General features: G+C 43.2%; 1 protein-coding gene across 3 annotated transcripts; it reads left to right on the forward strand.

The window, feature by feature from the left end:
* On the forward strand, window positions 1–27,484 carry LYRM9 (LYR motif containing 9). Of its 3 annotated transcripts, none has more exons than XM_063444068.1 (4): window positions 1–104; window positions 2,090–2,229; window positions 25,953–26,045; window positions 27,091–27,484. In XM_063444068.1, exons 2-4 carry the CDS (start codon window positions 2,104–2,106, stop codon window positions 27,106–27,108), a joined length of 237 nt encoding a protein of 78 aa, XP_063300138.1. In that variant the 5' UTR covers window positions 1–104; window positions 2,090–2,103; the 3' UTR covers window positions 27,109–27,484. The 3 variants fall into 3 exon arrangements, with proteins under 3 accessions (XP_063300138.1, XP_063300146.1, XP_063300129.1); XM_063444076.1 differs by having other exon boundaries at window positions 10–99; XM_063444059.1 differs by lacking the exon at window positions 1–104 and adding an exon at window positions 168–192.

The raw sequence follows: 27,484 nt of genomic DNA on the forward strand, positions 1-27,484 counted from the left end.
TGACGTCATTGATTCAAAACCAAAACAGACTGCCCCCGGAGACAGAGCGCGGGCTGCACTGCCGGGACTACTTCAACCGCTCCGTACACGTCACCTCAGGCAAGGTTTGCGCTGACACGGAGTTATCACTCCGCCAACAGTAAAATAACAAGCAACCGGTCAAGGTCATAATGGAATGGGCGGAGCCTGCACGTGAGAGAGAGTGGGAGAGAGAGGCGTCTATTGGACGCAGAACGTGGTCTTTGACCTGGTGTACGGCCGCCTCTGACGTCACGACGTCAAGTGTCCTCTACTAGTTCGGGTCAGAGTGACTCGGTCTCTTAGTGAGCCAGTTATAGTGTCATGGTAACCAGAATAGGGGTTAATGTGGGAGGTGACCCCAGAGTTAGAGCTCTCAGACCATGTTACCCTGTTACAGGTTTGGAGGGACACTTTAATATGGAGTGACACATTATTTTAGTAATGCAGACAAATCCTACTCCAGTGTAATGTAATCTCCCCCTCTGATAATATTGTAAAGCTATAAAGGACTATGCTGGCGCTATATAAATACCAGTCATAATAATAATAATAATAAAGAGTTAATCTAGCTCTGGTGAAAGGTATACATCCCATTTGTGTTACATTGAACACCATTGATATGAAGGTATTTTTTTTTATCATTATATGCACCTTTTGCACTTCAATTTTTTTTTATAAGCACTTTACCTTGTTTTATTAGTAAAATTTCATTTTTGATGGTGTGTGTGTAGAGAGAAGATAACACATTGCATTGTGATTAGTGTTTCTAGATTTTATTATATAGCACTAGTACTTTGTATTACTTTATAATGTATTAATAACACACAAAAGTATCAACTAGTGTGTAAAAAAATAAATAAATAAGGCAGATGGAGATCTTTGGAGTTTTAGCTTTTAATGATTAATTCCACAGCTTTACCCTAGTTTCATACATTGCTTTTGGAAATATCCCTAATGATCAGTGGTTCCCAACTCAGTGCTTAAAGGGACACTATAGGCATCGGCACCCAGACCGCTTCCTCTCATTGAAGTGGTCTGGGTGCAGGGTTCCTGTTCCCTTAAAGCAGTACTTTCACCTTCTGGGGACTTTGCTGAATTCGCTAAGACCCTCGACTGTGACAGCCACGTTGGGGGTCGAGTGGCCTGGGAGGGGCTAGTAAAGGTGAACCTTTCTTGATCCTGTTTCCTCGATCGAGTGGCCATCTTCTTCGGTCTGCTCCGATGTCACTGCTGCTCGTTATTAGCCCCTCGGCCGTCAGAGCGTTGCCATGGGTTACCATGGCAATGCTCCGCGCGGCACGCTGGCCGCGAGACTTACACTGGGGAACTGGAGGAGCTGCTGGGAGGTGAGTACACGCTTGCTGCCCGCCCCCCTAGGACCGCCGGGCTTGTAATGAGCCTGGCGGTTCTAGGAGGTATTATCGGCAATATCGGTATCTATATTGGCCGATACCGATATTGCCGAAAATACCAAATATCGGCCGATTATATCGGTAAAACCTATACGCTGTTGATCCCTAGTTCTGGTAAAGGTATAATCATTATCTGCAGGCATTTTCATGCAAAGTCTCTGAAAAGGCAGTATTTACATTGCCCCCTAGGGACACCTCCAGTGGTTACTCCTCAGATGGAAACTGGAGGTGCTTCCTGGGGCAGTGCTGCACAGTAGGTAGCATGGAGATGCTGAATTTTCCTCATAGAGATGCATCTCTATGAGGAGTTGCTAATTGGCCTAAATGGTGTTTGGCCTAGACCCCAATCCTGCATCTTTGCCGATCTTAACCAATCCTATGCTTTCAGCAATTCTGATTACGTCACCAAGAAGGCAGATCGGGGGCGGGGCCAGCGCCAGCAGACCCAAGCCACCTAAATTGAGGGTTTAACACCATACCGTCAGGAATACATGTTTGTGTTCCTGACCCTATAGGGTTTCTTTAATGACAATTCTTTCCTTTTTACCATATGTTATTTTTTCATTGCTTCTTATAACAGACTAAGTCTTCCATAGCTTAATATCCTGCATGTGTAGTAGTAATTCTTAGTTTTTTTGTTTTTCTGTTCATCACAGAAAAACATAATCAAATGGTTCCATTACTTGGTGCAGAGATGGTGCACACACCTTTGCAACTTTATCGCTATCTTCTTCGATGCTGCAAGCAACTTCCTAATGAAAATGTCCAAAATTATTACAAACATGCCATAAAACAGGTACTTTTATTCCACATCCAGCCAAACAGGGCTAATGGTATTGTGTATTAAATGTTGTGTCAGATGTCACAATGATAGCGTGTTCCCAGGTTGTTTGCAGTCTTAGATCTTTAGCTGTTCCTGGACTACATAGCAAGTACCACCTTTTTATAGCTCTGAGTAATGTGACGTGAAGTCAATGGTTATCTAACATGCTTTGAATGGACACACTAAGCAACAAAACAACTAGATCTTAAAGGAACACTATAGGGTCAGAAACACAAACATGTATTCGTGACCCTATAGTGTCTAACCCACCATTTAGGTGGTTTGTCCCCCCTTAACCCCCCTATAAAAGTTTAAAACTCACCTTCTTTCCAGCGCTGCGCAGGTACACCGGCGCTGGTTTTGCCTCCTTTGTGACGTCATGAAAATGGCAGATTTTTAGCCAATCCAATGCTTTCCCATAGGGAAAGCATTGGATTGGCTAAAATCGGCATGGGGCAGGGCCAAATGCCGTTTTGGCCAATTAGGACCTCCTCATAGAGATGCATTGAATCAATGCATCTCTATGAAGGAAAATTCAGCATCTCCATGCAGAGCGTGGGGACGCTGAACGTCAGGGCTGCTTTTTTTGGCAGCATTGACCCAGGAAGCACCTCCAGTGGCCATCTAAGGAGTGGTTACTTGGAGGTGTCCCTAGAGGCAATGTAAACACTGCCTTTTCTCTGAAAAGGCAGTGTTTGCATGAAAAAAGCCTTAAGGGAACTATTATACTCACCAGAACAACTACATTAATTTAGTGTATAGTTCCTGTACTTTTTCTCTGGCAATGTAAAGCATTGCCATTACAGAGAAATGGCAATTTTGGGCGACAACATTCCTCTAGGGGCTGTCGGAAATCAAATAGAGGCATTTCCTCCACTACTATACTTGTAACGCAGTGCTATATATTGATTCATTGTGACTTTTGTGTCTCCACTTAATTTGTCTCCATTAGCTAGGCCCAGACTGGCCATCGGGCAAATTCTGTGATGGCCATGGGCCGAAGCTGTGAGGGAAGATCAGTTGATCTCTTCTGCCAGCCCACGCAGAGACGGCCTTGCTGTGTGCCCTCTAGGGCCGGTGGGGGATCAAAGATCTTACTCACGAGCTCTTCGTTTCAGCAGAGTGAGGGGAGTAGAGGTGCTGGGAGGATCTATTCCTCTCATGAGCAGGCATTTCAGAGGATTGCTGCAGTTACAACGGCATCGCTTCAAGGTACTCACAAGAAGAGTGAACACTGCCTGCAGCTAGATGAGCTGCAGGCTAGAGTTACTCATCCCCATAAATAAAAATAATAACATTAACCCCTTAAGGATGGCGGGCGTTCTATGGCCAAACACTGGCCAAAATTTGTGTTTATAATTGTTTTTTGCATTTGTAACACAAACAAATATAAATCCTAACGTTGGTCAGTGTTTGTGACTAAGTGGCTACTGAAAATGACTGGACATAGTCCATATTTAATACCCTGGGTTGTCTACTTTTGTAAATGGTATGCCATCATGGGGGTAATTCTCATTCCTGGGCTACCAAACGGTCTCAAAGGCAAAATAACCAGTCTGGTGAATTTCAATGTGTATAAACTGAAAAATGTACCTTGCTATATTTGACCCTCTAACTTTCCAAAACACCATAATACCTACATGGGGGGTACTGTTGTACTCGTAAGACTTTTATTTCAGTAAGAGCTAACAGTATTATGACATTCACAGTTAAAATGCCACGCAGAACTAAACAATTAAAAAAAAAAAATTGTAATTTCTCACTTTTTTTTTTTAGATTTTATTCATAATGAATTATGTTTCATATATGAATAGGCCATGTGAAATGAAAGCCCTGTGCACTTAATATGAAAAAGGTGAATTACAGTTGAACAGTGCAAATTCCAGTTTTTATTTACGTTTTGTTTTGATCACAACATGTACAACTGGCTCAGTCCTTAAAGGGACACTCCAGGTGATGTAGATTAATTTAGAAATAAACAAATATGTTTAAATGTCTATCTGTTCCTGTCCAAATCTGAGATGATTAAATTGCGTATACGCAGAAGTAAGTTCACACTGACACATGGAGTTCAGGTTAAAAGCACTTCAGAAAATTTAATGGCATCTGGTTAGAAAACGAGTATGCAGACCCTTTTAAAGGCAAAATGACATCATCATTGAATATCAGATAATAACAAATAAACATCATTAATTGGATTAAATGTTAAGTGGCTATGTCAATGCCCACCCATCAATATTATTAATTGGCTCAGGGATTTGAGTGACTAGCTAGGTGTCCTCCCACCGGGAGGTGGTATTGTTCTGGACACGGGTGTGGACAGATGGCTCAAGCACCATCTCTCCCAGCATGAGGCTTACTCGGTGGGAAGGGGGGCTTGAGCGTCATCTTGGGCAGTTAGTGATGTCAGTCTCGTGGTCAGGTGCAAGGTTCTTTTATGAATAGAACATTTCATTAGTACAGTGTTCTCATGGCCTTCAGATTATACTATGTTGCAAATTACAGGAGATTCAGCAATTCCGGGGTTAGTCATGTCTTTATAGAAAATACAGTCTTTGTTCATTATGCTAAATGCTGTTAGGAAATTCTGTCATGTAATGTAGACAAAATGGAGGGTCTGTCATAATGTGAGGTTATGTGAAATCAAAATGGAGTTAGTACATTAATTCAATACAGGTACAAATAAAGATAATTTTTTAATAATTCTACATCAGTCCCCCCTATGAAATGTTAGATTCTAAAAGATAAACTTTATTAGTTAGTATCGGAAGACATGTTAGCCCAAAGGCACAAAACCCTATGAAGTTACGGTTCTTAAAGTCTTCTTAGTTCTTCAGAGGGACATCATAAAATAGACAAGCTTACATTACCATATGGACCTGTGTTATCTGGAGTATAGGCACAACAAGTCATGGTGACAGGTAAACGTTGTTGGTTGCAATAGATATAATAAATGCAAATCAAAATATTATTATTAGCAGTGACGGTTGGGAAAATGGACTCAAACTTTCCTTTTACTGCAAAATCATCTGGTACCCCCCTTGGCACACCTATGGCATCAATATATATATATATGTGTCAAACTTTCCCTTTAGAGGGGTGCTCCTCTTTGTGTTCTGAAGCATAAATGTGGTGTGTCAAGAGTACCTTGTCATGTATTATGTGTATGGACATAATAACCTTGGCTAGTGCACATTTGCTTATGCATCGTAGTATTAAACCTGTCCCACGCTACATCAGCGTAGGTGGACTCGGATCATTTAGTCAATATTAATATCACCACAAACTCAGGATGGGCAAATAATCCTGAGGAAGCTTGGCGTTTGGATCTCTTTAGCTTCACGAGGTCTCCTTTTGGGGTCCTCGGCTTTCCAGCGATGGCAGGTGGTCAGGCATTATTATGGCCATCAACCACCTACTTGTTGGTATCTTTTTGTTTTTTTTACAAGTCATTTTTCCTTTAGAGTCAAAAGTTTGTCAAAATCAACAAATGTTACTTCCCATGTTGCAGAGAGAGTCTTGAATCTGGAACAGTGAATCCACTGAGTGATCTCTGCAATTTTCACAATGCACTATTGGGTATATGGTCTTGGTTGTCACATTGATGGCCGGCTAGGCTTCTGGCCATCCTGACAAAATGTCTATTATAACTAGTGCATATCTGACCCGGCAGCTCTTCGGCACCTGGATATAGTCACTTGGATTCTTGAAAGGAATAGTGAGAGTTAGCTAGGTGCTTAGGATTCTCCTCCTCTTCTGCCTGAGCTGTCCTTGGCACAAATAACACAGGATCGGCAGTAACTGATGATTAGAGGAGTAATTCTAGGTGCTTTAGAATATTTAGAGATCAAAGAGTTCATGAGGGTCTTGGATAGGTATAAAGTTCCATGGGCCCACTGCCCAGTACATGTTTTTTTTTTTTTGGGTAAACAGAACTTGAGAGAGTTGGAGTACAGCCCGTCTTCAAGGGTTGCCCCTTTCTGTTTTTCCAGCTTTGTATTTCTTCAGGGTCAGCAGCTGCTTGTCATTCTTTCAGCAGCTTGAGATCTGTGGGTAGGATCTACATGGTGAGTATGGAAGTTTCTTCAGCGGACACCCTTCCGTCCACTTCCCTTGGTGCACTTGTGGCTTGGTTGGCAGCTTTTGGTCAGCTGAGTGGTGCTTCTTATCTTCCAGATTGATCCAAAATAATGTGCTGCACCCAGGGCATATCTTGAGTCAGTGTAGGTATTGGCATGTCTTCCTTCAGGCATTTTGTATGCCACTGAGAAGGCTGTCAATTCAGCGTCTTGAGCAGATGTGGGTGAGGAAAGTGAAGATGCTTGACGTACCTGATCTTCTGTAGCAACAGCAAATCCAGTATGGTACCTTTCCTCTTTATCCGCAAACAGAGTGGAGTCAGGATCTGGTAAAGCTACTGCATGCTCTGTTGAGAGGTGTCTTGTTTCTTCTTTCATCTGTTCAAAGCAACCATGAGGAGCAGTAGAAGAGGTTTCCTCACCTATTTCTGTGTGAGGTTGGGGGGTATTTGTCTTTCTATTTACAGTTCTCTTGCTGACCCCCCTCTGTAGAGAGTTGTAAATTGATTGTTAGTGTTTCATGTTTTGTTCTAATGAGTCAGGTTCCTTTCATGAGATTTCTGGGGGCTTAGTGAAGAAAAAACATGAGGGACAGCCACCTCCCAGTGATGATACAGGTGTCTTACTTCCATGGGAATCTGGGTCAGGACCGCACTATTTCTTTGAGAGTGCCCAAAACAGTTCTTTCATGATGAAGTGCACCTCCACCAGTCTGAATAATTTTTCGTTAGTGTGGTATTCCCCCCTGGGAAATGGCGGAAGAGTGGCCAGAGCAACTTTTCTTCAAAATATAATATTGTCAGGTAGAGGCAGAGTTGTCTATGAGCGGAGGAAATTGGTAAGGAATAAGAAGGGAGGAAGCATATAAAGGATATAGATATGGTAGTGGGGAGATGGAGGAATGAGTAGTGGATAGAGTGAGAGGGGAAGAAGGTAGAGTAGGAAGGACAGGGGAAGTAGGAAGAGGAGAAAGTGGAGTAGAGGGAGGAGTAGAAAGAGGAGGGAGGAGTAAGAGCAGGAAGAAGGAGTAAGAGGAGGAGAAGGTGGTGATGTAGAATTATTAAAAAAATCTTTATTGAACTTGTACTGAATTATTGTACTAACTCCATTTTAACCTCACACTGTAACAAACCCTCCATTTTGTCCTCATTACATGACAGAATTTCCCAGTACATTTAATACAATGAACAGAGACTGTATTTTCTATAAAGACATAGCTGACTCCGGAATTATTGAATCTCCTGTAACATGCAACAAAGTATAACCAAGGCCAGAGCCAAGGCCATGAGAACACTGTACTAATGAAATGTTCTATTCATAAAAGAACTTTGCACCTGACCACAAGATTGACATCGCTGACTGTGTAAAATGACGCTCAAGCCCCCCTTTCCACCGAGTAAAACTCATGCTGGGAAAAATGGCGCTTGAGCCTTCTGTCCACACCCTTGTCCAGAACAATACCACCTCCGGGTGGGAGGACACCCAGCTAGTCACTCAAACCCCTGAGCCAATTAATAATATTGATGGGTGGACACTGATATAGTCACATAACATTTAATCCAATTAATGATGTTTATTTGTTATTATCTGATATTCAATGATGATGTCATTTTGCATTTAAAAAGGCCTGCATAACTGTTTTCCTACCAGATTGCATTAAAATTTCTGAAGTGCTTTTAACCTGAACTCCATGTGTCAGTGTGAGCTTACTTCTGCGTATACGCAATTTAATCATCTCAGATTTGGACAGGAACAGACATTTAAACATATTTGTTTATTTCTAAATTAATCTACATCAATTTGGCGCCAGAGCGTGGGGCATCGGGCTATGGCTTCTGGCCAGTGAGCCGTCCTAAGGAAGACAAGGTTGGACGGGGGAATCCTGGGGGTAGGAAAGGAGACTGATCACCTCCAGGTACACGGTAGAGACTTCTGCAGAGCCACCGGTATGTTCCGGCCCCTTTGATTGACCCGTCCACGTGTCTGTGACTGCTTCCCGGGAGGACATCAAAGACAGGTAATATCTTGCCCGGTGTCTCGTTACTCACTTGTTTACCTGCATTTTAGTCTATCTGTTGCCTGGGTGTGTTTGAATTGTTTGCCTGTTTCCCCATTTTGAGATAAAGGGGGGTGGACCTGCAGGGGATTTGCCTGGGGTTCTCTGTCTTGCTTGTTTTCCCCTTTTTGGGATAAAGGGGGGTGGACCTGAGGGGACTTGCCTGGGTCTTCAGTTTGTCTGTCTATCTGTTTGTATTTTACTCCTTTTGGGATAAAGGGGGGTGGACCTGAGGGGATTTGCCTGGGTCTTCTGTTGCCTGTTTTACTCCTTTTAGGAACCACGGTGCTGTGGTTGTAGGGAAAAAGGGGGGTTGACCTGTGGATGTGTTCCTGGGGGTCTTCTTTGCCTGTTTACTTCTTTTAGGAGCCTCGTGGCTGTGGCTGTATGGAAAAAGAAGTTTGTGGAACTGTGGGATCTGTGTAGAATCATAGTTTCCTGTGATCCAATTTTGTGTCACTTTGATAGCCTAGCTAGCTTCACTGTGCGCTTTCGGACCATCCAGCTCTAGTTGAGTTGGGGACGTCCTGACCCGGACCATCCAGCTCTAGTTGAGTTGGGGACGTCCTGACCCGGACCATCCAGCTCTAGTTTAGTTGGGGACGTCCTGACCCGGACCCTTCGGCTCTAGTTGAGTTGAAGGTCCACTGATTATTTAATTGTGGTAGGAGACTTAGCCTTGTGGCAGGGGACTCTGTTTCCTGGGGGGATTCAGGCAGGCATTGCTTGTTTTCCGCATCACGTGGTAGTGAGACTTATAAAGTGGGTTTTATAGGGGCACTACGGGAGTGAGGGTGGCGCGGCCACTTTAAGTGGACTGCTGTAACGAGGGAGGCTAGAAAGGATTTCGGACCGGTGTTAGCTGTTATCCTTGGCCGCTGGTAGTGAGACTTACGAAAGTCGTTCTTCCGAGCGGGGACACTACGAGATTGAGGGAGGTGACTTTGGAGTAAGCACACGAGTAAAGGAAAGGAATTACTGTTGATTTCATTTGAACTGTGATGCATGCACTGTATTTCAACTGTACTGTTGTCTTGTTTGTTTAATGTGGAGTCATTTAAACTCCTGTGTCTGTCCCTAAGGATTTTTCCTTACTCTTTACCTTTTCTACACTTCCTGTACTATTATACTATCCACTCCCATTCCTCTTAATAGAGAAGTGATTGGTCACACACTTCTCACCTCGCTCCAATCCGTGTCTACCACCCCGGGTAGGCGGATTCAGTGACTAGTCTACGTTTTGGGAAGATGCACTTGAGAAGGGCCCACAATTCTCAGGTGGCAGTAGGCATTGTAGACGTTCCTGTTCAATTTTCCTTGTCTTTCCCTATATCTAGGACGCTGGTGTAGGGGAAAAGGGATTATGGGGCAGGATTTAACTAAGCCCAGTAAGGGCTGGCTAGCATGTGATTTAGTTGAAGACAGAGAGGGTGAGGAGATGGTTAAAGGTGTTGCAAAGATTGCAAAAGTATGTAAGCTTAGCTTGCTATTCAGCAGGAAGGTTGGGTTGAGGAAGAACTAGATCACAAAGGGTTAAGAATGTATGTATATCATAATAATTGTTTTTGTATTTTGTATTAGCCATTACCCTGGTAGAGGGTGGGGGTTTAGTATGGGTACCCTAAGAGTATTATTAAATGTTGTGTTTTTGTGTCTCTTTGCCTTTATAATAATTGTAACGTAACTGTCTTTCCAGCACTGACATGGTTAAAATGTCATGCTTGCAGTCCCCCCTCTCCTACCCCTCCCTTTTTGCCTTCTGTGAGACAGGGGAGGGAGGAGGAGGGGGGGGGGGGACGTGGTTGCGACTCAGTGCGATTCAGATTTGTGTTTCGTAGAGTTATTACTGATAAGACTTAGCAATGGAATTTTTGCTAGAAAATATTCTAATTGTGTATTTTGCTACTTACATAGGAGTGAGGTTTCTAGGGTTTGTGTGTTGTTGCTGCTGCCATTTGTGCGACGCCAGCAGGTTCCGTGGCGTTGTATATGTATTTGGACGTGTTGAGTGATTAATAGCTGGTGAATGATGGGGGAGGTTGGTTGCATCCCGTGAGTTTATTTTTTTTTTGCACCATGTTATTTCAAAGCTTCACGGGCTGTTAAATGTATAATGCTTTCATTTGTCAGCTGAAATGCCCTAAAAGAAAATGGCCCCTAGAACAAAAGAGGGTTGTCCTTAGTACCCACGCCTCCTCCTGCCCTCACTCTGCCCTTACCATATCAGTGAGGTCATATCCGCCCGTGTATTGTGTCATGCTCATCCTATCTTAAAGACATGCTGTCTTCCTTAATTCCCATATATTATGAACAAAAAAGTTACAATTACTAAAATTATCCTACTATTAGTTTCCCTATATCAGGAAAGTGTCTGTGACAAGTAATGGTTAATATGTAGATAGAATATATATGTCTATCGTTTCACGTATAAGTAACAAGTGTGTTTTAGCTTTGTGTACAAAGATTGATAACATGCTGAAAGAAGGGTTATCTCAAAGAACATTTACTAAAAGAAAGTTCTAATAAACCAAGATCTCTTGAACAAATGAATAAGCCAAGTTTAAAGACTGACTAACATAATTTTTGTCGTAAGCCCAGATATTTTATTATTGCATATGCATAGGAATTGAGACTTTGGGCATTATAGTATATTAATTCTAGATCTGTTACTAGCAGCAAGTGCTTAGCCTTATGCCTATCCCACGCATGCTTAAAACACTTCTACTGAGTTAACCTCTACCACTCCAGTTGGAAGGCTATTCCATGCATCCACTACCCTCTCAGTAATGTAATACTTCTTGATATTATTTTTAAACCTTGGTCCCTCTATTTTTGAGACTATGTCCTCTTGTTTTGGTAGTTTTCCTTCTTTTAAATATAGTCTCCACTTTTACTGTGTTGTTTCCCTTTATGTATTTAAAATGCTTTCATCATATTTCCCCTGTCTCGTCCTTTCACCTAGCTATACCTGTTAAGATCCTTTAACCTTTCCTGGTGAATTTTATCCTGCAATCCATGAACCAGTTTAATAGCCCTTCTTTGAACTCTCTCTAAGGTATCCATATCCTTCTGAAGATATGGTCTCCAGTACTGTATCCAGTACTCTAAGTGAGGTCCCACCAGTGTTCTGTACAATGGCATGAGCATTTCCCTCTTCCTACTGCTAATACCTCTCCCTATGCAACCAAGCATTCTGCTAGCATTTTCCGCTGCTCTATTACATTGTACATTGTCATCAACAGCCAGAAACTGGAGAACAAGAAATGTGAATTAATGTATAGCCATTTATAAGCTTAACAAAATCTCCATTATCTTTTCCATTTATTTTGCAGAAGGCAATGTTATTTGTCTATTTTGTATGTTTTAAAAATACATTATCAGTGAAGAGTAGAATAAATTTTATCCCATTTACGAGACATAAAATTGTGATAATGTATATTTGTGATATAAGTAGGAATTACATTTTGAGATGTTAGATATAAATTATTAAATTAAGAACGAGAGTCAGGGATAGCGTCTGTCTCCGCGGGCACAAGACCCCGTGTGGAGAAGTGGTGGGCAAGCCATCATGGGCCACCCATGGGAGTGAAACGTTCGAGGCTTGTGGAGACAAGATGAGCATGTTAGCCTTTTATTATTTTTCTCTAGGGAAAGCATAGGGCCAGTTAATAGTTGTTGTACATGGGCTATTTGCAGCCTCCATTGCATTTCTACCTAGTCTTGATTTCTGATGTATCCTCCATTGCTACATCACCTGTCTGCTCCCTTACCTGCCCACCTCCGCTTATTCCTCCCACCGATCCCTCCCCTTCATCTACAGTCCCCCACTTTCCCCTACTGCCCCTCCCTCTACTCCACCTTCTCCTTCTCCTACTCCTTCTTCCTGCTCTTACTCCTCCCTCCTCTTCCTACTCCTCCCTCTACTCCACTTTCTCCTCCTACTCCTTCCTCTACTCCACCTTCTCCTCCTCCTACTCCTTCTTCCTGCTCTTACTCCTCCCTCCTCTTCCTACTCCTCCCTCTACTCCACTTTCTCCTCCTACTCCTCCCTCTACTCCACTTTCTCCTCCTACTCCTTCCTCTACTCCACCTTCTCCTCCTCCTACTCCTTCTTCCTGCTCTTACTCCTCCCTCCTCCTCCTACTCCTCCCTCTACTCCACTTTCTCCTTCTACTCCACCTTCTCCTCTCTCCTCCTACTTCTCCTCTATTCCTCCTTCTCCTCCTCCTACTCCTCCCTCTATTTCTCCTTCTCCTCCTCCTACTCCTCCCTCTACTCCACTTTCTCCTTCTACTCCACCTTCTCCTCTCTCCTCCTACTTCTCCTCTATTCCTCCTTCTCCTCCTCCTACTCCTCCCTCTACTCCGCCTTCTCCTCCTCCTACTCCACCTTCTTCCCTCTCACTCTATCCACTACTCATTCTTCCATCTCCCCACCACCATATCTATATCCTTTATATGCTTCCTCCCTTCTTATTCCTTACCAATTTCCTCCACCCATAGACAACTCTGCCTCTACCTGACAACATTATATTTTGAAGGAAAGTTGCTCTGGCCACTCTTCCGCCACTTCCCAGGGGGGAATACCACACTAACGAATAATTATTCATACATGAAAGAACTGTTTTGGACACTCTCAAGGAAGTAAGACACCTGTAAGGGAGGTGGCTGTCCCTCATGTTTTTTCTACACTAAGTCCCCAGAAATCTCATGAAAGGAACCTGACTCATTAGAACAAAACATGAACAATCAATTCACAACTCTCTACAGAGGGGGGTCAGCAAGAGAACTGTAAATAGAAAGATAAATACCCCCCAATCTCACACAGAAATAGGTGAGGAAACCTCTTCTACTGCTCCTCATGGTTGCTTTGAACAGATGAAAGAAGAAACAAGACACCTTTCAACAGAGCATGCAGTAGCTTTACCAGATCCTGACTCCACTCTGTTTGCGGATAAAGAGGAAAGGTACCATACTGGATTTGCTGTTGCTACAGAAGATCAGGTACGTCAAGCATCTTCACTTTCCTCATTCACATCTGCTCAAGACGCTGAATTGACAGCCTTCTCAGTGGCATACAAAATGCCTGAAGGAAGACATGCCAATATCTACACAGATTCAAGATATGCCCTGGGTGCAGCACATTATTTTGGATCAATCTGGAAGATAAGAAGCACCACTCAGCTGCCCAAAAGCTGCCAACCAAGCCACAAGTGCACCAAGGGAAGTGGACAGAAGGGTGTCCGCTAAAGAAACTTCTATACTCACCATGTAGATCCTACCCACAGATTTCAAACTTCTGAAAGAATGACAAGCAGCTGCTGACCCTGAAGAAATACAAAGCTGGAAAAACAAAAAGGGGCAACCCTTGAAGACGGGCTGTACTCCAACACTCTCAAGCTCTGTTTACCCAAAAACATGTACTGGGCAGTGAGACCATGGAACTTTATACCTATCCAAGACCCTCATGAACTCTTTGATCTCTAAATACTCCTAAGCACCTAGCTAACTCTCAATATCCCTTTCAAGAATCCAGGTGACAAAGAGCTACTGGGTCAAATATGCACTAGTTATAATAGACATTTTGTCAGAATGGCCAGAAGCCTAGCCGGTCATCAATGTGACAACCAAGACCATATACCCAGTAGTGCATTGTGAAAGTTGCAGAGATCACTCAGTGGATTCATTGTTCCAGATTCAAGACTCTCTCTCTCTCTCTGCAACATGAGAAGTGACATTTGTTGATTTTGACACACTTTTGACTCTAAAGAAAAATTACTTGTTAAATAAAAAGATACCAGCAAGTAGGTGTTTGATGGCCATAATAATGCCTGACCACCTGCCATCGATGGAAAGCCGAGGACCCCAAAAGGAGACCTCGTGAAGCTAAAGAGATCCAAACGCCAAGCTCCCTCAGGATTATTTGCCCATCCTGAGTTTGTGGTGATATTAATATTGACTAAATGATCCGAGTCCACCTACGCTGATGTAGCGTGGGACAGGTTTAATACTACAATGCATAAGCAAATGCGCCCTAGCCAAGGTTATTATGTCCATACACATAATACATGACAAGGTACTCTTGACACACCACATTCATGCTTCAGAACATAAAGAGGAACACCCCTCTAAAGGGAAAGTTTGACACATATATATATATATATTGATGCCATAGGTGTGCCAAGGGGGGTACCTAATAATAATAATAATATTTTGATTTGCATTTATTATATCTATTGCAACCAACAACGTTTACCTGTCACCATGACTTGTTGTGCCTATATTCCAGATAACACAGGTCCATATGGTAATGTAAGCTTGTCTATTCATGATGTCCCTCTGAAGAACTAAGAAGACTTTAAGAATCGTTACTTCATAGGGTTTTGTGCCTTTGGGCTAACCTGTCTTCTGGAACTAACCAATAAAGTTTATCTTTTAGAATATTAACATTTCATAGGGGGGACTGATGTAGAATTATTAAAAAAATCTTTATTGAACTTGTACTGAATTATTGTACTAACTCCATTTTAACCTCACACTGTAACAAACCCTCCATTTTGTCCTCATTACATGACAGAATTTCCCAGTACATTTAATACAATGAACAGAGACTGTATTTTCTATAAAGACATAGCTGACTCCGGAATTATTGAATCTCCTGTAACATGCAACAAAGTATAACCAAGGCCAGAGCCAAGGCCATGAGAACACTGTACTAATGAAATGTTCTATTCATAAAAGAACTTTGCACCTGACCACAAGATTGACATCGCTGACTGTGTAAAATGACGCTCAAGCCCCCCTTTCCACCGAGTAAAACTCATGCTGGGAAAAATGGCGCTTGAGCCTTCTGTCCACACCCTTGTCCAGAACAATACCACCTCCGGGTGGGAGGACACCCAGCTAGTCACTCAAACCCCTGAGCCAATTAATAATATTGATGGGTGGACACTGATATAGTCACATAACATTTAATCCAATTAATGATGTTTATTTGTTATTATCTGATATTCAATGATGTCATTTTGCATTTAAAAAGGCCTGCATAACTGTTTTCCTACCAGATTGCATTAAAATTTCTGAAGTGCTTTTAACCTGAACTCCATGTGTCAGTGTGAGCTTACTTCTGCGTATACGCAATTTAATCATCTCAGATTTGGACAGGAACAGATAGACATTTAAACATATTTGTTTATTTCTAAATTAATCTACATCAGTGGAGTAGAGGGAGGAGGAGAAGGAGGAATAGAGGAGAAGTAGGAGGAGAGAGAAGAAGGTGGAGTGGAGGAGAAGGAGAAAGTGGAGTAGAGGGAGGAGTAGGAGGAGGAGAAGGAGGAATAGAGGATAAGTAGGAGGAGAGAGGAGAAGGTGGAGTGGAGGAGAAGGAGAAAGTGGAGTAGAGGGAGGAGTAGAAAGAGGAAGAAGGAGTAAGAGGAGGAGAAGGTGGAGTAGAGGGAGGAGTAGGAGGAGGAATGGAGGAGAAGTAGGAGGAGAGAGGAGAAGGTGGAGTAGAAGGAGGAGTAGGAGGAGAGAGAAGAAGGTGGAGTAGAAGGAGAAAGTGGAGTAGAGGGAGGAGTAGGAGGAGGAGAAGGAGGAATAGAGGAGAAGTAGGAGGAGAGAGGAGAAGGTGGAGTAGAGGAGGAGGAGAAGGAGAAAGTGGAGTAGAGGGAGGAGTAGAAAGAGGAAGAAGGAGTAAGAGGAGGAGAAGGTGGAGTAGAGGGAGGAGTAGGAGGAGGAATGGAGGAGAAGTAGGAGGAGAGAGGAGAAGGTGGAGTAGAAGGAGGAGTAGGAGGAGAGAGAAGAAGGTGGAGTAGAAGGAGAAAGTGGAGTAGAGGGAGGAGTAGGAGGAGGAGAAGGAGGAATAGAGGGAGGAGTAGGAAGAGGAGGGAGGAGTAAGAGCAGGAGGAAGGAGTAGGAGGAGTAGAGGAGAAGTAGGAGGAAAGAGGAGAAGGTGGAGTAGAGGGAGGAGTAGGAGGAGGAGTAGAGGAGAAGTAGGAGGAGAGAGGAGAAGGTGGAGTAGAGGGAGGAGTAGGAGGAATAGAGGGAGGAGTAGGAAGAGGAGTAGAGGAGAAGTAGGAGGAGAGAGGAGAAGGTGGAGTAGAGGGAGGAGTTGGAGGAGGAGTAGAGGAGAAGTAGGAGGAGAGAGGAGAAGGTGGAGTAGAGGGAGGAGTAGGAGGAGAAAGTGGGAGACTGTAGATGAAGGGGAGGGATCGGTGGAAGGAGTAAGCGGGGGTGGGCAGGTAAGGGAGCAGACAGGTGATGTAGCAATGGAGGATACATCAGAAATCAAGACTAGGTAGAAATGCAATGGAGGCTGCAAATAGCCCATGTACAACAACTATTAACTGGCCCTATGCTTTCCCTAGAGAAAAATAATAAAAGGCTAACATGCTCATCTTGTCTGCACAGGCCTCGAACGTTTCACTCCGTGGGTGTCCCGCAGTGGCTAGCCCACCACTTCTCCCACACCAGACTTGTGCCCGTGGAGACAGACGCTATCCCTGACTCTCGTTCTTTATTTTATTTATATCACAAATATACATTATCACAATTTTATGTCTTGCAAATGGGATAAAACTTATTCTACTTTTCACTGATAATGTATTATTACTATTTTTTTTTTTCAAACATACAAAATAGACAAATAACATTGTCTTCTGCAAAATAAATGAAAAAGATAATGGAGATTTTGTTAAGCATTGTTAAACAACTATACATTAATTCACCTTTCTTGTTTTCCAGTTTCTGGCTGTTAATGACAATGTACAAGTAATAGAGCAGCAGGAAATGCTAGCAGAGTGCTTGGTTGCATAGGGAGAGGTATTAGCAGTAGAGAGAGGGAAATGCTCATGCCATTGTACAGAACACTGGTGAGACCTCACTTAGAGTACTGGATACAGTACTGGAGACCATATCTTCAGAAGGATATGGATACCTTAAGGAGAGTTCAAAGAAAGGCTACTAAACTGGTTCATGGATTGCAGGATAAAATTCACCAGGAAAGGTTAAAGGATCTTAACAGGTATAGCTTGGTGGAAAGACGAGACAGGGGAAATATGATAAAAGCATTTTAAATACATAAAGGGAAACAACACAGTAAAAGTGGAGACTATATTTAAAAGAAGGAAAACTACCATAACAAGAGGACATAGTCTCAAAAATAGAGGGACAAAGGTTTAAAAATAATATCAGGAAGCATTACATTACTGAGAGGGTGGTGGATGCATGGAATAGCCTTCCAACTGTAGTGGTAGAGGTTAACTCAGTAGAAGTGTTTAAGCATGCGTGGGATAGGCATAAGGCTAAGCACTTGCTGCTAGTAACAGATCTAGAATTAATACACTATAATGCCCAAGGTCTCAATTTCTATGCATATGCAATAATAAAATATCTGGGCTTACAACAAAAATTATGTTAGTCAGTCTTTTAATCTTGGAGGCAAACATTATCCAGTAAAAAACAGATTGGAACACACTCCCACCTTATTCATTTGTTAATAGTTATGCTTATAATGTTAACTGGTTCCTTTTCAATTAGATCAAAACATTTTTAAACCAACCCTTAATTGTATTACCATTTGTTCAAGAAATCTTGGTTTATTAGAAATTTCTTTATGATAACCCTTCTTCCAGCATGTTATCAATCTTTGTACAAAGTTCAAACACACTTGTTACTTACACGTGAATCGATAGAATATATATGTCTATCTACATATTAACCATCACTTGTCACAGACACTTTCCTGATATAGGGAAACTAATAGCAGGATTATTTTAGTAATTGTAACATTTTTGTTCATAATATGTGGGAATTAAGGAAGACAGCATGTCTTAGGATAGGATGAGCGTGGTAGGAGTAGATCTCGTCAGCCATAGATGGCCAGAATTGACATCACTAAGGGCAGAGTGAGGGCACTTAAGGACAACCCTCTTTTGTTCTAGGGGCCATTTTTTTTTCAGCTTAGCTACACTAAGTTATAGCCTAATAAAATAAATCAGAGAAGCAACATTCTGTTAGGCAAAATGAAATACTAAACTATGGACAGACTTGATGGATTAAATAAGACAAATGAAAACATTATACATTTAACAGCCCGTGAAGCTTTGGAATAACATGGTGCAAAAAATAAACTCACGGGATGCAACTAACCTCCCCCATCATTCACCAGCTATTAATCACCCAACACGTCCAAATACATATACAACGCCACGGAACCTGCTGGCGTCACACAAATGGCAACAACAACAACAATACACAAACCCTAGAAACCTCCTATACGACACATCACTCCTATGTAACTAGCAAAATACACAGTTAGAAAATTTTCTAGCAAAAATTCCATTGCTAAGTCTTATCAGTAGTTTCTGAATAACTCTACGGAAGGGACAAATCTGAATTTGCAAGCACGCAAGCCCCCCTCCCTCCCCCTCGCGTCTCACAGAAAGCAAGAGAGAGAGAGGCGGGGGAAGGGGGGGAGAGAGAGACTGCCAGCAGAATCTCTTTAACCATGTCAATGCTGTACAGCAACAAGACAGAAGGATAGCCACGTTACAGTTATTGCAAAAGCAAAGAGACACAAAAACACAACATTTAGCAATACTCTCAGTGAAACTCAATACAAAACCCCCACCCTCTACCAGGGTAATGGCTAACACAAAATACAAAAACCCAGCATTTAAGATTGGATGGGGATGGTGACCGTGGTCAGTTACATTTCGGTCATTACTGACGGGATGATGGGAGTGGTCACCTCCTGGACGCCATGACAGGGCTCTGGCTGGGAGAGCTTCCCAGTAACACAATTATTATAATATACATACATTCTTAACCCTTTGTGATCTAGTTCTTCCTCAACCCAACCTTCCTGCTGAATAGCTCTTGCTACTCTGTACCAGCATTATCTGTAAGCTTGCTTTCTTCTCTGTCAGCAATCTACGCCAGCTTTCTGGCTGCAATCTACCACATGAAGGCACAGCAATTTTACACACTTTAGCAATCTCTATCTTCAACTAGATCACACGCGCTAGCCAGCCCTTTATTGGGCTTTTCTAATCCCTGTTCCATTCCCCCTATAAAAGGCGTCCCAGATATAGGGGAAAGAAGATGAAACAGAGTGTCTACAATGGTGGACTGCCACTCGAGAGGGGTGGGTCCCCCCAAGTGCGTCTTCCCAAAACGTAGACTAGTCACTAATTGGAGCGAGGTGAGAAGTGTGTGACCAATCACTTCTCTCACAATAGAAATAGGAGAGGATAGTGTATATAACTCAGGAAGTATAGAAAAGGTAAAAAAGTAAAGTGGAATTTTAGAGACAGACACAGGAGTTTGAATGACTCCCAATTTAAACAAAAAACAACAATACAATTGAAATACAGTGCATGCATCACAGTTCAAATAAAATCAACAGTAATCCCTTTCCTTTACTCGTGTGACCAAAGTCACCTCCCTCAACCTCGTAGTGTCCCCGCTCGGAGAACAACTTTCGTAAGTTTCACTACCAGCGGCCACAGGAAACAGCAACCATCTCCGACCCGAATCCTGTATAGCCTCCCTCGTTACAGCAGTCCACTAAGTGTGGCCACCTCTATCCTCACTCCCGTAGCGCCCCTATGAACCCACTCATAAGTCTCACTACCACGTGGTGCTGGAGACAAGCAATGCCTGCTTGAATCCGCCCGCCACAAATAAAAAATTGGAATTCCACCAGCCTCAGCGCTGGAGGTTACCACCTCTCTGCAAGCAGAGTTATGTGCACAATGAGGCTAGCTAGGCTATCAAAGTGACACCATGGGGAATCCCCAGGAAGCAATGAGTCTACACCCCTCCACAGATTCCCCCCTCCTCTTTTTCCTTACTGCTGCAGCTACCCAGCACCTAAAAGAGGTAAACATGCAAAGAAGACCCCCAGGAAAATTCCACAGGTCCACCCCCCTTTTTCCTTACAACCACAGCCACGTGGTTCCTAAAAGGAGTAAACAGGCAAACAGAGGACCCCCAGGCAAACTACCACAGGTCCACCCCCCTTTATCCCAAAAGGGTACACAGATAAACACTCTACCCGGGCACTTAAACTAAAACAGGCCAATACAAACACACCCAGGCAACAGATAGACTAAATGCAGGTAAACAAGTGAGTAACAAGACACCGGGCAAGATATTACCTGTCTTTGATGTCCTCCCGGGAAGCAGTCACAGACACGTGGACGGGTCAATCAAAGGGACTGGAACATACCGGATAAACTCTGCTGTAGTCTCTACCGTGTACAGGGAGGTGATCAATCTCCTTTCCTTCCCCCCGGATTCCCCCGTCCAACAGCATCTTCCTTAGGACGGCTTACCGGCCGGAGGCCATAGCCCGATGCCCCACGTTCTGCGCCAAATTGATGTAGATTAATTTAGAAATAAACAAATATGTTTAAATGTCTATCTGTTCCTGTCCAAATCTGAGATGATTAAATTGCGTATACGCAGAAGTAAGTTCACACTGACACATGGAGTTCAGGTTAAAAGCACTTCAGAAAATTTAATGGCATCTGGTTAGAAAACGAGTATGCAGACCCTTTTAAAGGCAAAATGACATCATCATTGAATATCAGATAATAACAAATAAACATCATTAATTGGATTAAATGTTAAGTGGCTATGTCAATGCCCACCCATCAATATTATTAATTGGCTCAGGGATTTGAGTGACTAGCTAGGTGTCCTCCCAACGGGAGGTGGTATTGTTCTGGACACGGGTGTGGACAGATGGCTCAAGCACCATCTCTCCCAGCATGAGGCTTACTCGGTGGGAAGGGGGGCTTGAGCGTCATCTTGGGCAGTTAGTGATGTCAGTCTCGTGGTCAGGTGCAAGGTTCTTTTATGAATAGAACATTTCATTAGTACAGTGTTCTCATGGCCTTCAGATTATACTATGTTGCAAATTACAGGAGATTCAGCAATTCCGGGGTTAGTCATGTCTTTATAGAAAATACAGTCTTTGTTCATTATGCTAAATGCTGTTAGGAAATTCTGTCATGTAATGTAGACAAAATGGAGGGTCTGTCATAATGTGAGGTTATGTGAAATCAAAATGGAGTTAGTACAATAATTCAATACAGGTACAAATAAAGATCATTTTTTAATAATTCTACATTACAGGCACCCAGACCACTTCTGCCCACTGGAGTGATCTTTGTGCCAACTCCCACTACCCTTAACCATGCAAGTGTAATTATTGCAGTTTTTATAAACTGCAATATTTACCTTGCAGGGTTAAGTCCTCCTCTAGTGGAGGTCTACTAGACAGCCACTAGAGGACACTTCCGTGTTCATAGAACACGAAAAGTGTGTTATACGACGCTGGACTTCCTCATGCTATGTGAGGACCTCCAGCGTTGCCGAATTCCCCATTTGAAAGCATTATTCAATGCTTTCCTATGGGGAGGTCTAATGCCGCGCATGCGCAATAGGTCTCCCCCGCCACCGGCCGCGCATGCGCAATAGGTGTTCCCCGCCGGCTGACGTCGGCAGGGGAGGAGCATAGGCGAAGCCTGACCCAGCGCCGAGGGACATCGGCCCTGGATACAGGTAAGTCACTGAAGGGGTTTTAACCCCTTCAGCAACTTGGGATGGTAGGTGGGAGGGAGAGGGGACCTGCAGTGCCAGGAAAACGATTTGTTTTCCTGGCACTGGAGAGTCCCTTTAAGGGGTTTTAACCCCTTCAGCAACTTGGGATGGTAGGTGGGAGGGAGAGGGGACCTGCAGTGCCAGGAAAACGATTTGTTTTCCTGGCACTGGAGAGTCCCTTTAAGGGGTTAATAAAAAAAATGCATTTGCTCAGATCTCATCCAGCCTCTGCAACCCTTACACACACACTGCACCCCTCACACGCACAGCATCCCTCAAACACATCACCCCTCTACATCCCCTATACACACTCTGGATCCCCTACACACACTAGATCAACTTTAAACACACTGCACCACCTGCTCACACCACATTCCTGACATACACGCTACATCTCATATACACACTCTGGATATGCACACACTAGATCCCTGTATGCTAAAACACACACTAAATTCCCTAAATACACACTCTCTGCAGCCGATACACACCATGTCCCCTATACACACACTCTCTACAGCCTCTAGCCACACATATTCTACCACAAACAAAACTCAACTATAACCGAAACACACAAACACCACACCACACCACAATTCGCTCACTCTACACAAGCAATCCCACAAACAGCTTTCAAACACATGTACAGTATTCTTTCCTAGCCCTTTTGTCCTCTGGAATCCTACTTATAGAGACACCAGAGACAAGATGCAAGCGTGCAGGGCCTTTTTCTCATGCAAGAGCTCTCCATGGGTTGCCCTGGAAGAGCATTGAACCAACTTGCTCACTCTGAGCATGCTCTCCATTGTTGATGACACAACCCCCCCTTCTAGTAATGCCCTCATGCCACTGGGTTTCTGTGATTAAAAAATCCCTGGGCCAAATTTTTTCCCAGTCTGGCCCTGTCCATAGGCTTACGTGTTTACTGATGAAATTAGTTACATAAAAAGACATTGCAAAACACAGGAGTACAACTGGCGTCAGAGTATGAACAGCTGGTAGCTAGCTAGTAGTGAATAGCCAGTTACCGTATATACTTGAGTATAAGCCGAGTTTTTCAGCACATTTTTTGTGCTGAAAAACCCCAACTCTGCTTATACTCGAGTCAGTGTCTGTATTATGACAATTTACATTGCCATAATATAGACAGGGGGCTGTGGGGGCTGCAGAGCGTTTACTTACCTCTCCTGCAGCTCCTGTCAGCTCCCTCCTCCTCCGGTCCGGTCAGCACCTCTGTCATCTCCCAGTGTAAGTCTCGCGAGAGCCGCGGGGTCATAGTGCGGCTCCCGCGAGACTTACACTGTGAGCTGACAGGGGAGCTGACTGGACCGGCGCGGAGGAGAAGGGAGCTTGCAGGAGAGGTAAGCAAGAGCTCTGCCAGCCCCCCTCCTACACAGCCATCCACTGGACCACCAGGGAGTGAGAGCCCCCCTCCCTGCCATGTATCAAGCAGGGAGGGGGGACGAATTTTTTTTAAATAATAATAAAATAAAAAATAATAATTAAATAAAATAAAAAATAATAATAATAAAAAATTATTATAATAATAAAAAAAATAATAAAATTGCCCACCCCCCACCAAGGCTCTGGTACACACGCTGCACTCATACACACACGCTGCACTCATACACACACGCTGCACTCATACACACACACACGCTGCACTCATACACACACACACGCTGCACTCATACACACACACACGCTGCACTCATACACACACACACGCTGCACTCATACACACACACACACGCTGCACTCATACACACACACACGCTGCACTCATACACACACACACACGCTGCACTCATACACACACACACACACACACGCTGCACTCATACACACACACACACGCTGCACTCATACACACACACACGCTGCACTCATACACACACACACGCTGCACTCATACACACACACGCTGCACTCATACACACACACACGCTGCACTCATACACACACACACACGCTGCACTCATACACACACACACACACGCTGCACTCATACACACACACACACACACGCTGCACTCATACACACACACACACACGCGCTGCACTCATACACACACACACACGCTGCACTCATACACACACACACACGCTGCACTCATACACACACACACACGCTGCACTCATACACACACACACACGCTGCACTCATACACACACACACACGCTGCACTCATACACACACACACACACACGCTGCACTCATACACACACACACGCTGCACTCAAACACACACACACGCTGCAAATAAATATTCAATTAATATAATTTTTTTAGGATCTAATTTTATTTAGGAATTTACCAGTAGCTGCTGCATTTCCCACCCTAGTCTTATACTCGAGTTAATAAGTTTTCCCAGTTTTTTGGGGTAAAATTAGGGGCCTTGGCTTATATTCGGGTCGGCTTATACTCGAGCCTCAAACATCAACATCAAGGTATGATAGCTAAACATTCAAAAGTAAAACAGTCCTGTCTGATAGTTTTATATGTGCAGAATGCTGTTGAGATAAACACACTAACGTCCTGGCCAGAGGCGTAACATGAAACCACGGGGCCCTGGTGCAAAAATTGCTCTGGGGCCCCCCCATACATCTACCTCGTACCCCACGTGTGTCCCCCCACACATGCAGACAAACAGATACACATGCATACAGACACACACATACATACACACAGAGACCCATACATACAGAAATACTTAGACACATGTAGAGACACACACACACATACAATAATATACACGCACTCAGACATATACACACGTACACTCACAGACACACACACTCACTCACAGACACACTAAGACACACATACACTTACAGACACATACACATTCAGACACACAAATACTTACACGCACAATTACACACACACACAAATTATTAATATTAAATGTCCACCCAACTGTCCCTGGGGTCCAGTGGGGCTTCAGTGTGGCGGGCGGCAGAGCTCCTGTCAGACGTGAGCTCCTGTCAGACGTGAGCTCCTGTCAGACGTGAGCTCCTGTCAGACGTGAGCTCCTGTCAGACGTGAGCTCCTGTCAGACGTGAGCTCCTGTCAGACGTGGGCTCCTGTCAGACGCGGCGAGGGAGCTCTGTTCTCTCTGCTCTGCTCCCTCGCGGGCTGTCTAGTGATGTTATATTCCGGCTCCTGGCATCAGCAAACAGCGTGCGAGGGAGCAGAGCAGAGCGAACACAGCTCCCTCGCTGCGTCTGACAGGAACTCTGCCTCCTGCAGGGGGGTCCTTTAGGTGACCATTGGGCCACCTCTTGGGCCCCCTATGTCGGCATTTAGGCGACCCACGGTCGCAGGGGTCGTGGTCTGCAACCCCTGCGACCGTGGTAGGTACGCCACTGGTCCTGGCAAAATGTACAGTACCAGGCTAATAAACAGAGACATGTAAAAAAAAAAACAACTGTGCAGCAGTTGTGCTGTGATTAGTGAGAAACTGGTAGACTCTTCTTCAAAGGCTCAGATTAAAGTTAAAAATAAGTATCCTAACTACCTGTATAGATAAACTTTTTGTTGCAATGCATTATGCTACAAACTGTTTTGTTTGAATCTGTTCACTCTGGTTGGAAACAGTACCATTGTAGAGGAACTTATCTTCATTGCTTTCCCTGTGAGTGTTTGATGTTAAGGGGGAAGATTCGATTACTGGTTGGGGAGGAAGTGCTCCTATCTAGGGAGACTGTGGGAGCTTCCTTCATTATTTTTGAGACCTGTTTGGTCATTCTGCAAAAATTAGAGCCGTAGTTTTCAAGTGGCTGATTGCACTGTACTACTTTTTGGTTGGAAAAACAAACAAACCTGTAAACACTCTAATTGCAAAAGCCGCAATCTGTGACTGCGCTTAGTTTATGAACTTTACACAAGAGTTATAGCTGAATGGCTTGTCATATTTATTTACATACATCTTTTGCCTTTACTTTCAGAGTTTTCGGGTACACGCAGATGACAATGATCATGCGAGGGTACAACAGATCATTAAAAGGGCTATTGAAGATGCTGACTGGATAATGAATAAAGTATGTATTTATTTTTGTTAAATTTGCCTTATATAAACACACACATGTGGACATAAAGGAACACTCCACACTACAAATATTTTTTTTTTAAATCACTGTTTAGTAGATCTACCCCTCTGAAGCTTCCCTCTATGTGTGCATGCACAGCACAGCATAGCATTCAGAATGAATGCTGGTCCAATCAAAAATCTTAGAAGAGGTATGCGGAGGGGATGCAGGCACCCTTGTGTAGAGTGACGTTTCCATTTCCATTAGCTCGGGGGGACTAATAGAAGGCTGAAGCAAACCTCTCTGGCTGTTTGACAGCCGGGAAGGTATTTTAGTATTTAATTTTAAAAGTGCAGATTTTGCATCAAAATCTGCACTTTCATAAAGTGCCTTTTAAATGGGATATTCCTTAAACATTCTGCACTTCAGCACAGTCATACTGAGACTTAATTTAAGACACTATCAAATGGTAATATGCCCAGGATATTTCCATTTCATGTCTTTTATGGTTTATAATTAAAAGGACACACTAAGCAACTAAACAACTTTAGTTTAATGAAGTGTTTTGTGTGTATAGATAATGCCCAAGCACCCTCACTGCTCAGTTCTCTGCCATTTAGAGTTTAAAAAGCTTTGTTTATGCAACCCTAGCCACACCTCCCCTGGCTGGCACTCACAGACTATTTTCACACTTCCTGAAAAAGAAGTCTAAAGAGTTTAACTTCCCATCTTGCACAGAATTTCTTATCTCCTGCTCTGTTAACTGCCTGCTAAAGCTTCCTGTGTGAAAAAGTTCAGTTAGCAGTGCACGTGATAAGAACTTCTAAAGTAAAGACATTGTGTTGTGAGATTTAATTGAAAATTAAACCTTTTTTTTCCCCACTGACAATGTATGAGAATTATACAGTGAAACTGCAGGGGCATGATCTCTACACCAATGCTGCTTCATTAAGCTAAAGTTGGGTGCTTATTGTGTCCCTTTAACGTGTGCAGAAGACATTTTATATGTATTTATTTATATATTTGAAACACACATGCTATTTATTTTTCCCCCCAGTATAAGACGCAAAGCTAAGAACACAAAGGAAAGTGGCAAAGCTGTGTGTATGGTGACGGGAAATGAACTGTTCTTCGTACTAGTATGCTGTCAAAGAAGAAACAGGCTGTTCTACATCTATTTTATTCTTTGCCAAAATTTTCTTTGCAGTTTTGGTCATCTACAAGAGGTTTATGAAAATCGTAATCTGACTGAAAAAAGGAGCATGCATTGGGTTTAAGTGTATGTTAACATGCATTTTTAGCAAAAAATCAGGTTTGCTCTCTCTATTTCTTTCACAAAAGCTGTTGATAATATTCTTAATCCTTTCAAAAAGGTATTTGTTTGGAGATGGCTTTGTAAATTTAAATACAGTATATATGTAAATCTGTAATAAAATTATTGATATGCATTA

The sequence above is a fragment of the Pelobates fuscus genome, chromosome 1 (genome assembly GCF_036172605.1).
Source record: "Pelobates fuscus isolate aPelFus1 chromosome 1, aPelFus1.pri, whole genome shotgun sequence".
NCBI lineage: Eukaryota > Metazoa > Chordata > Amphibia > Anura > Pelobatidae > Pelobates > Pelobates fuscus.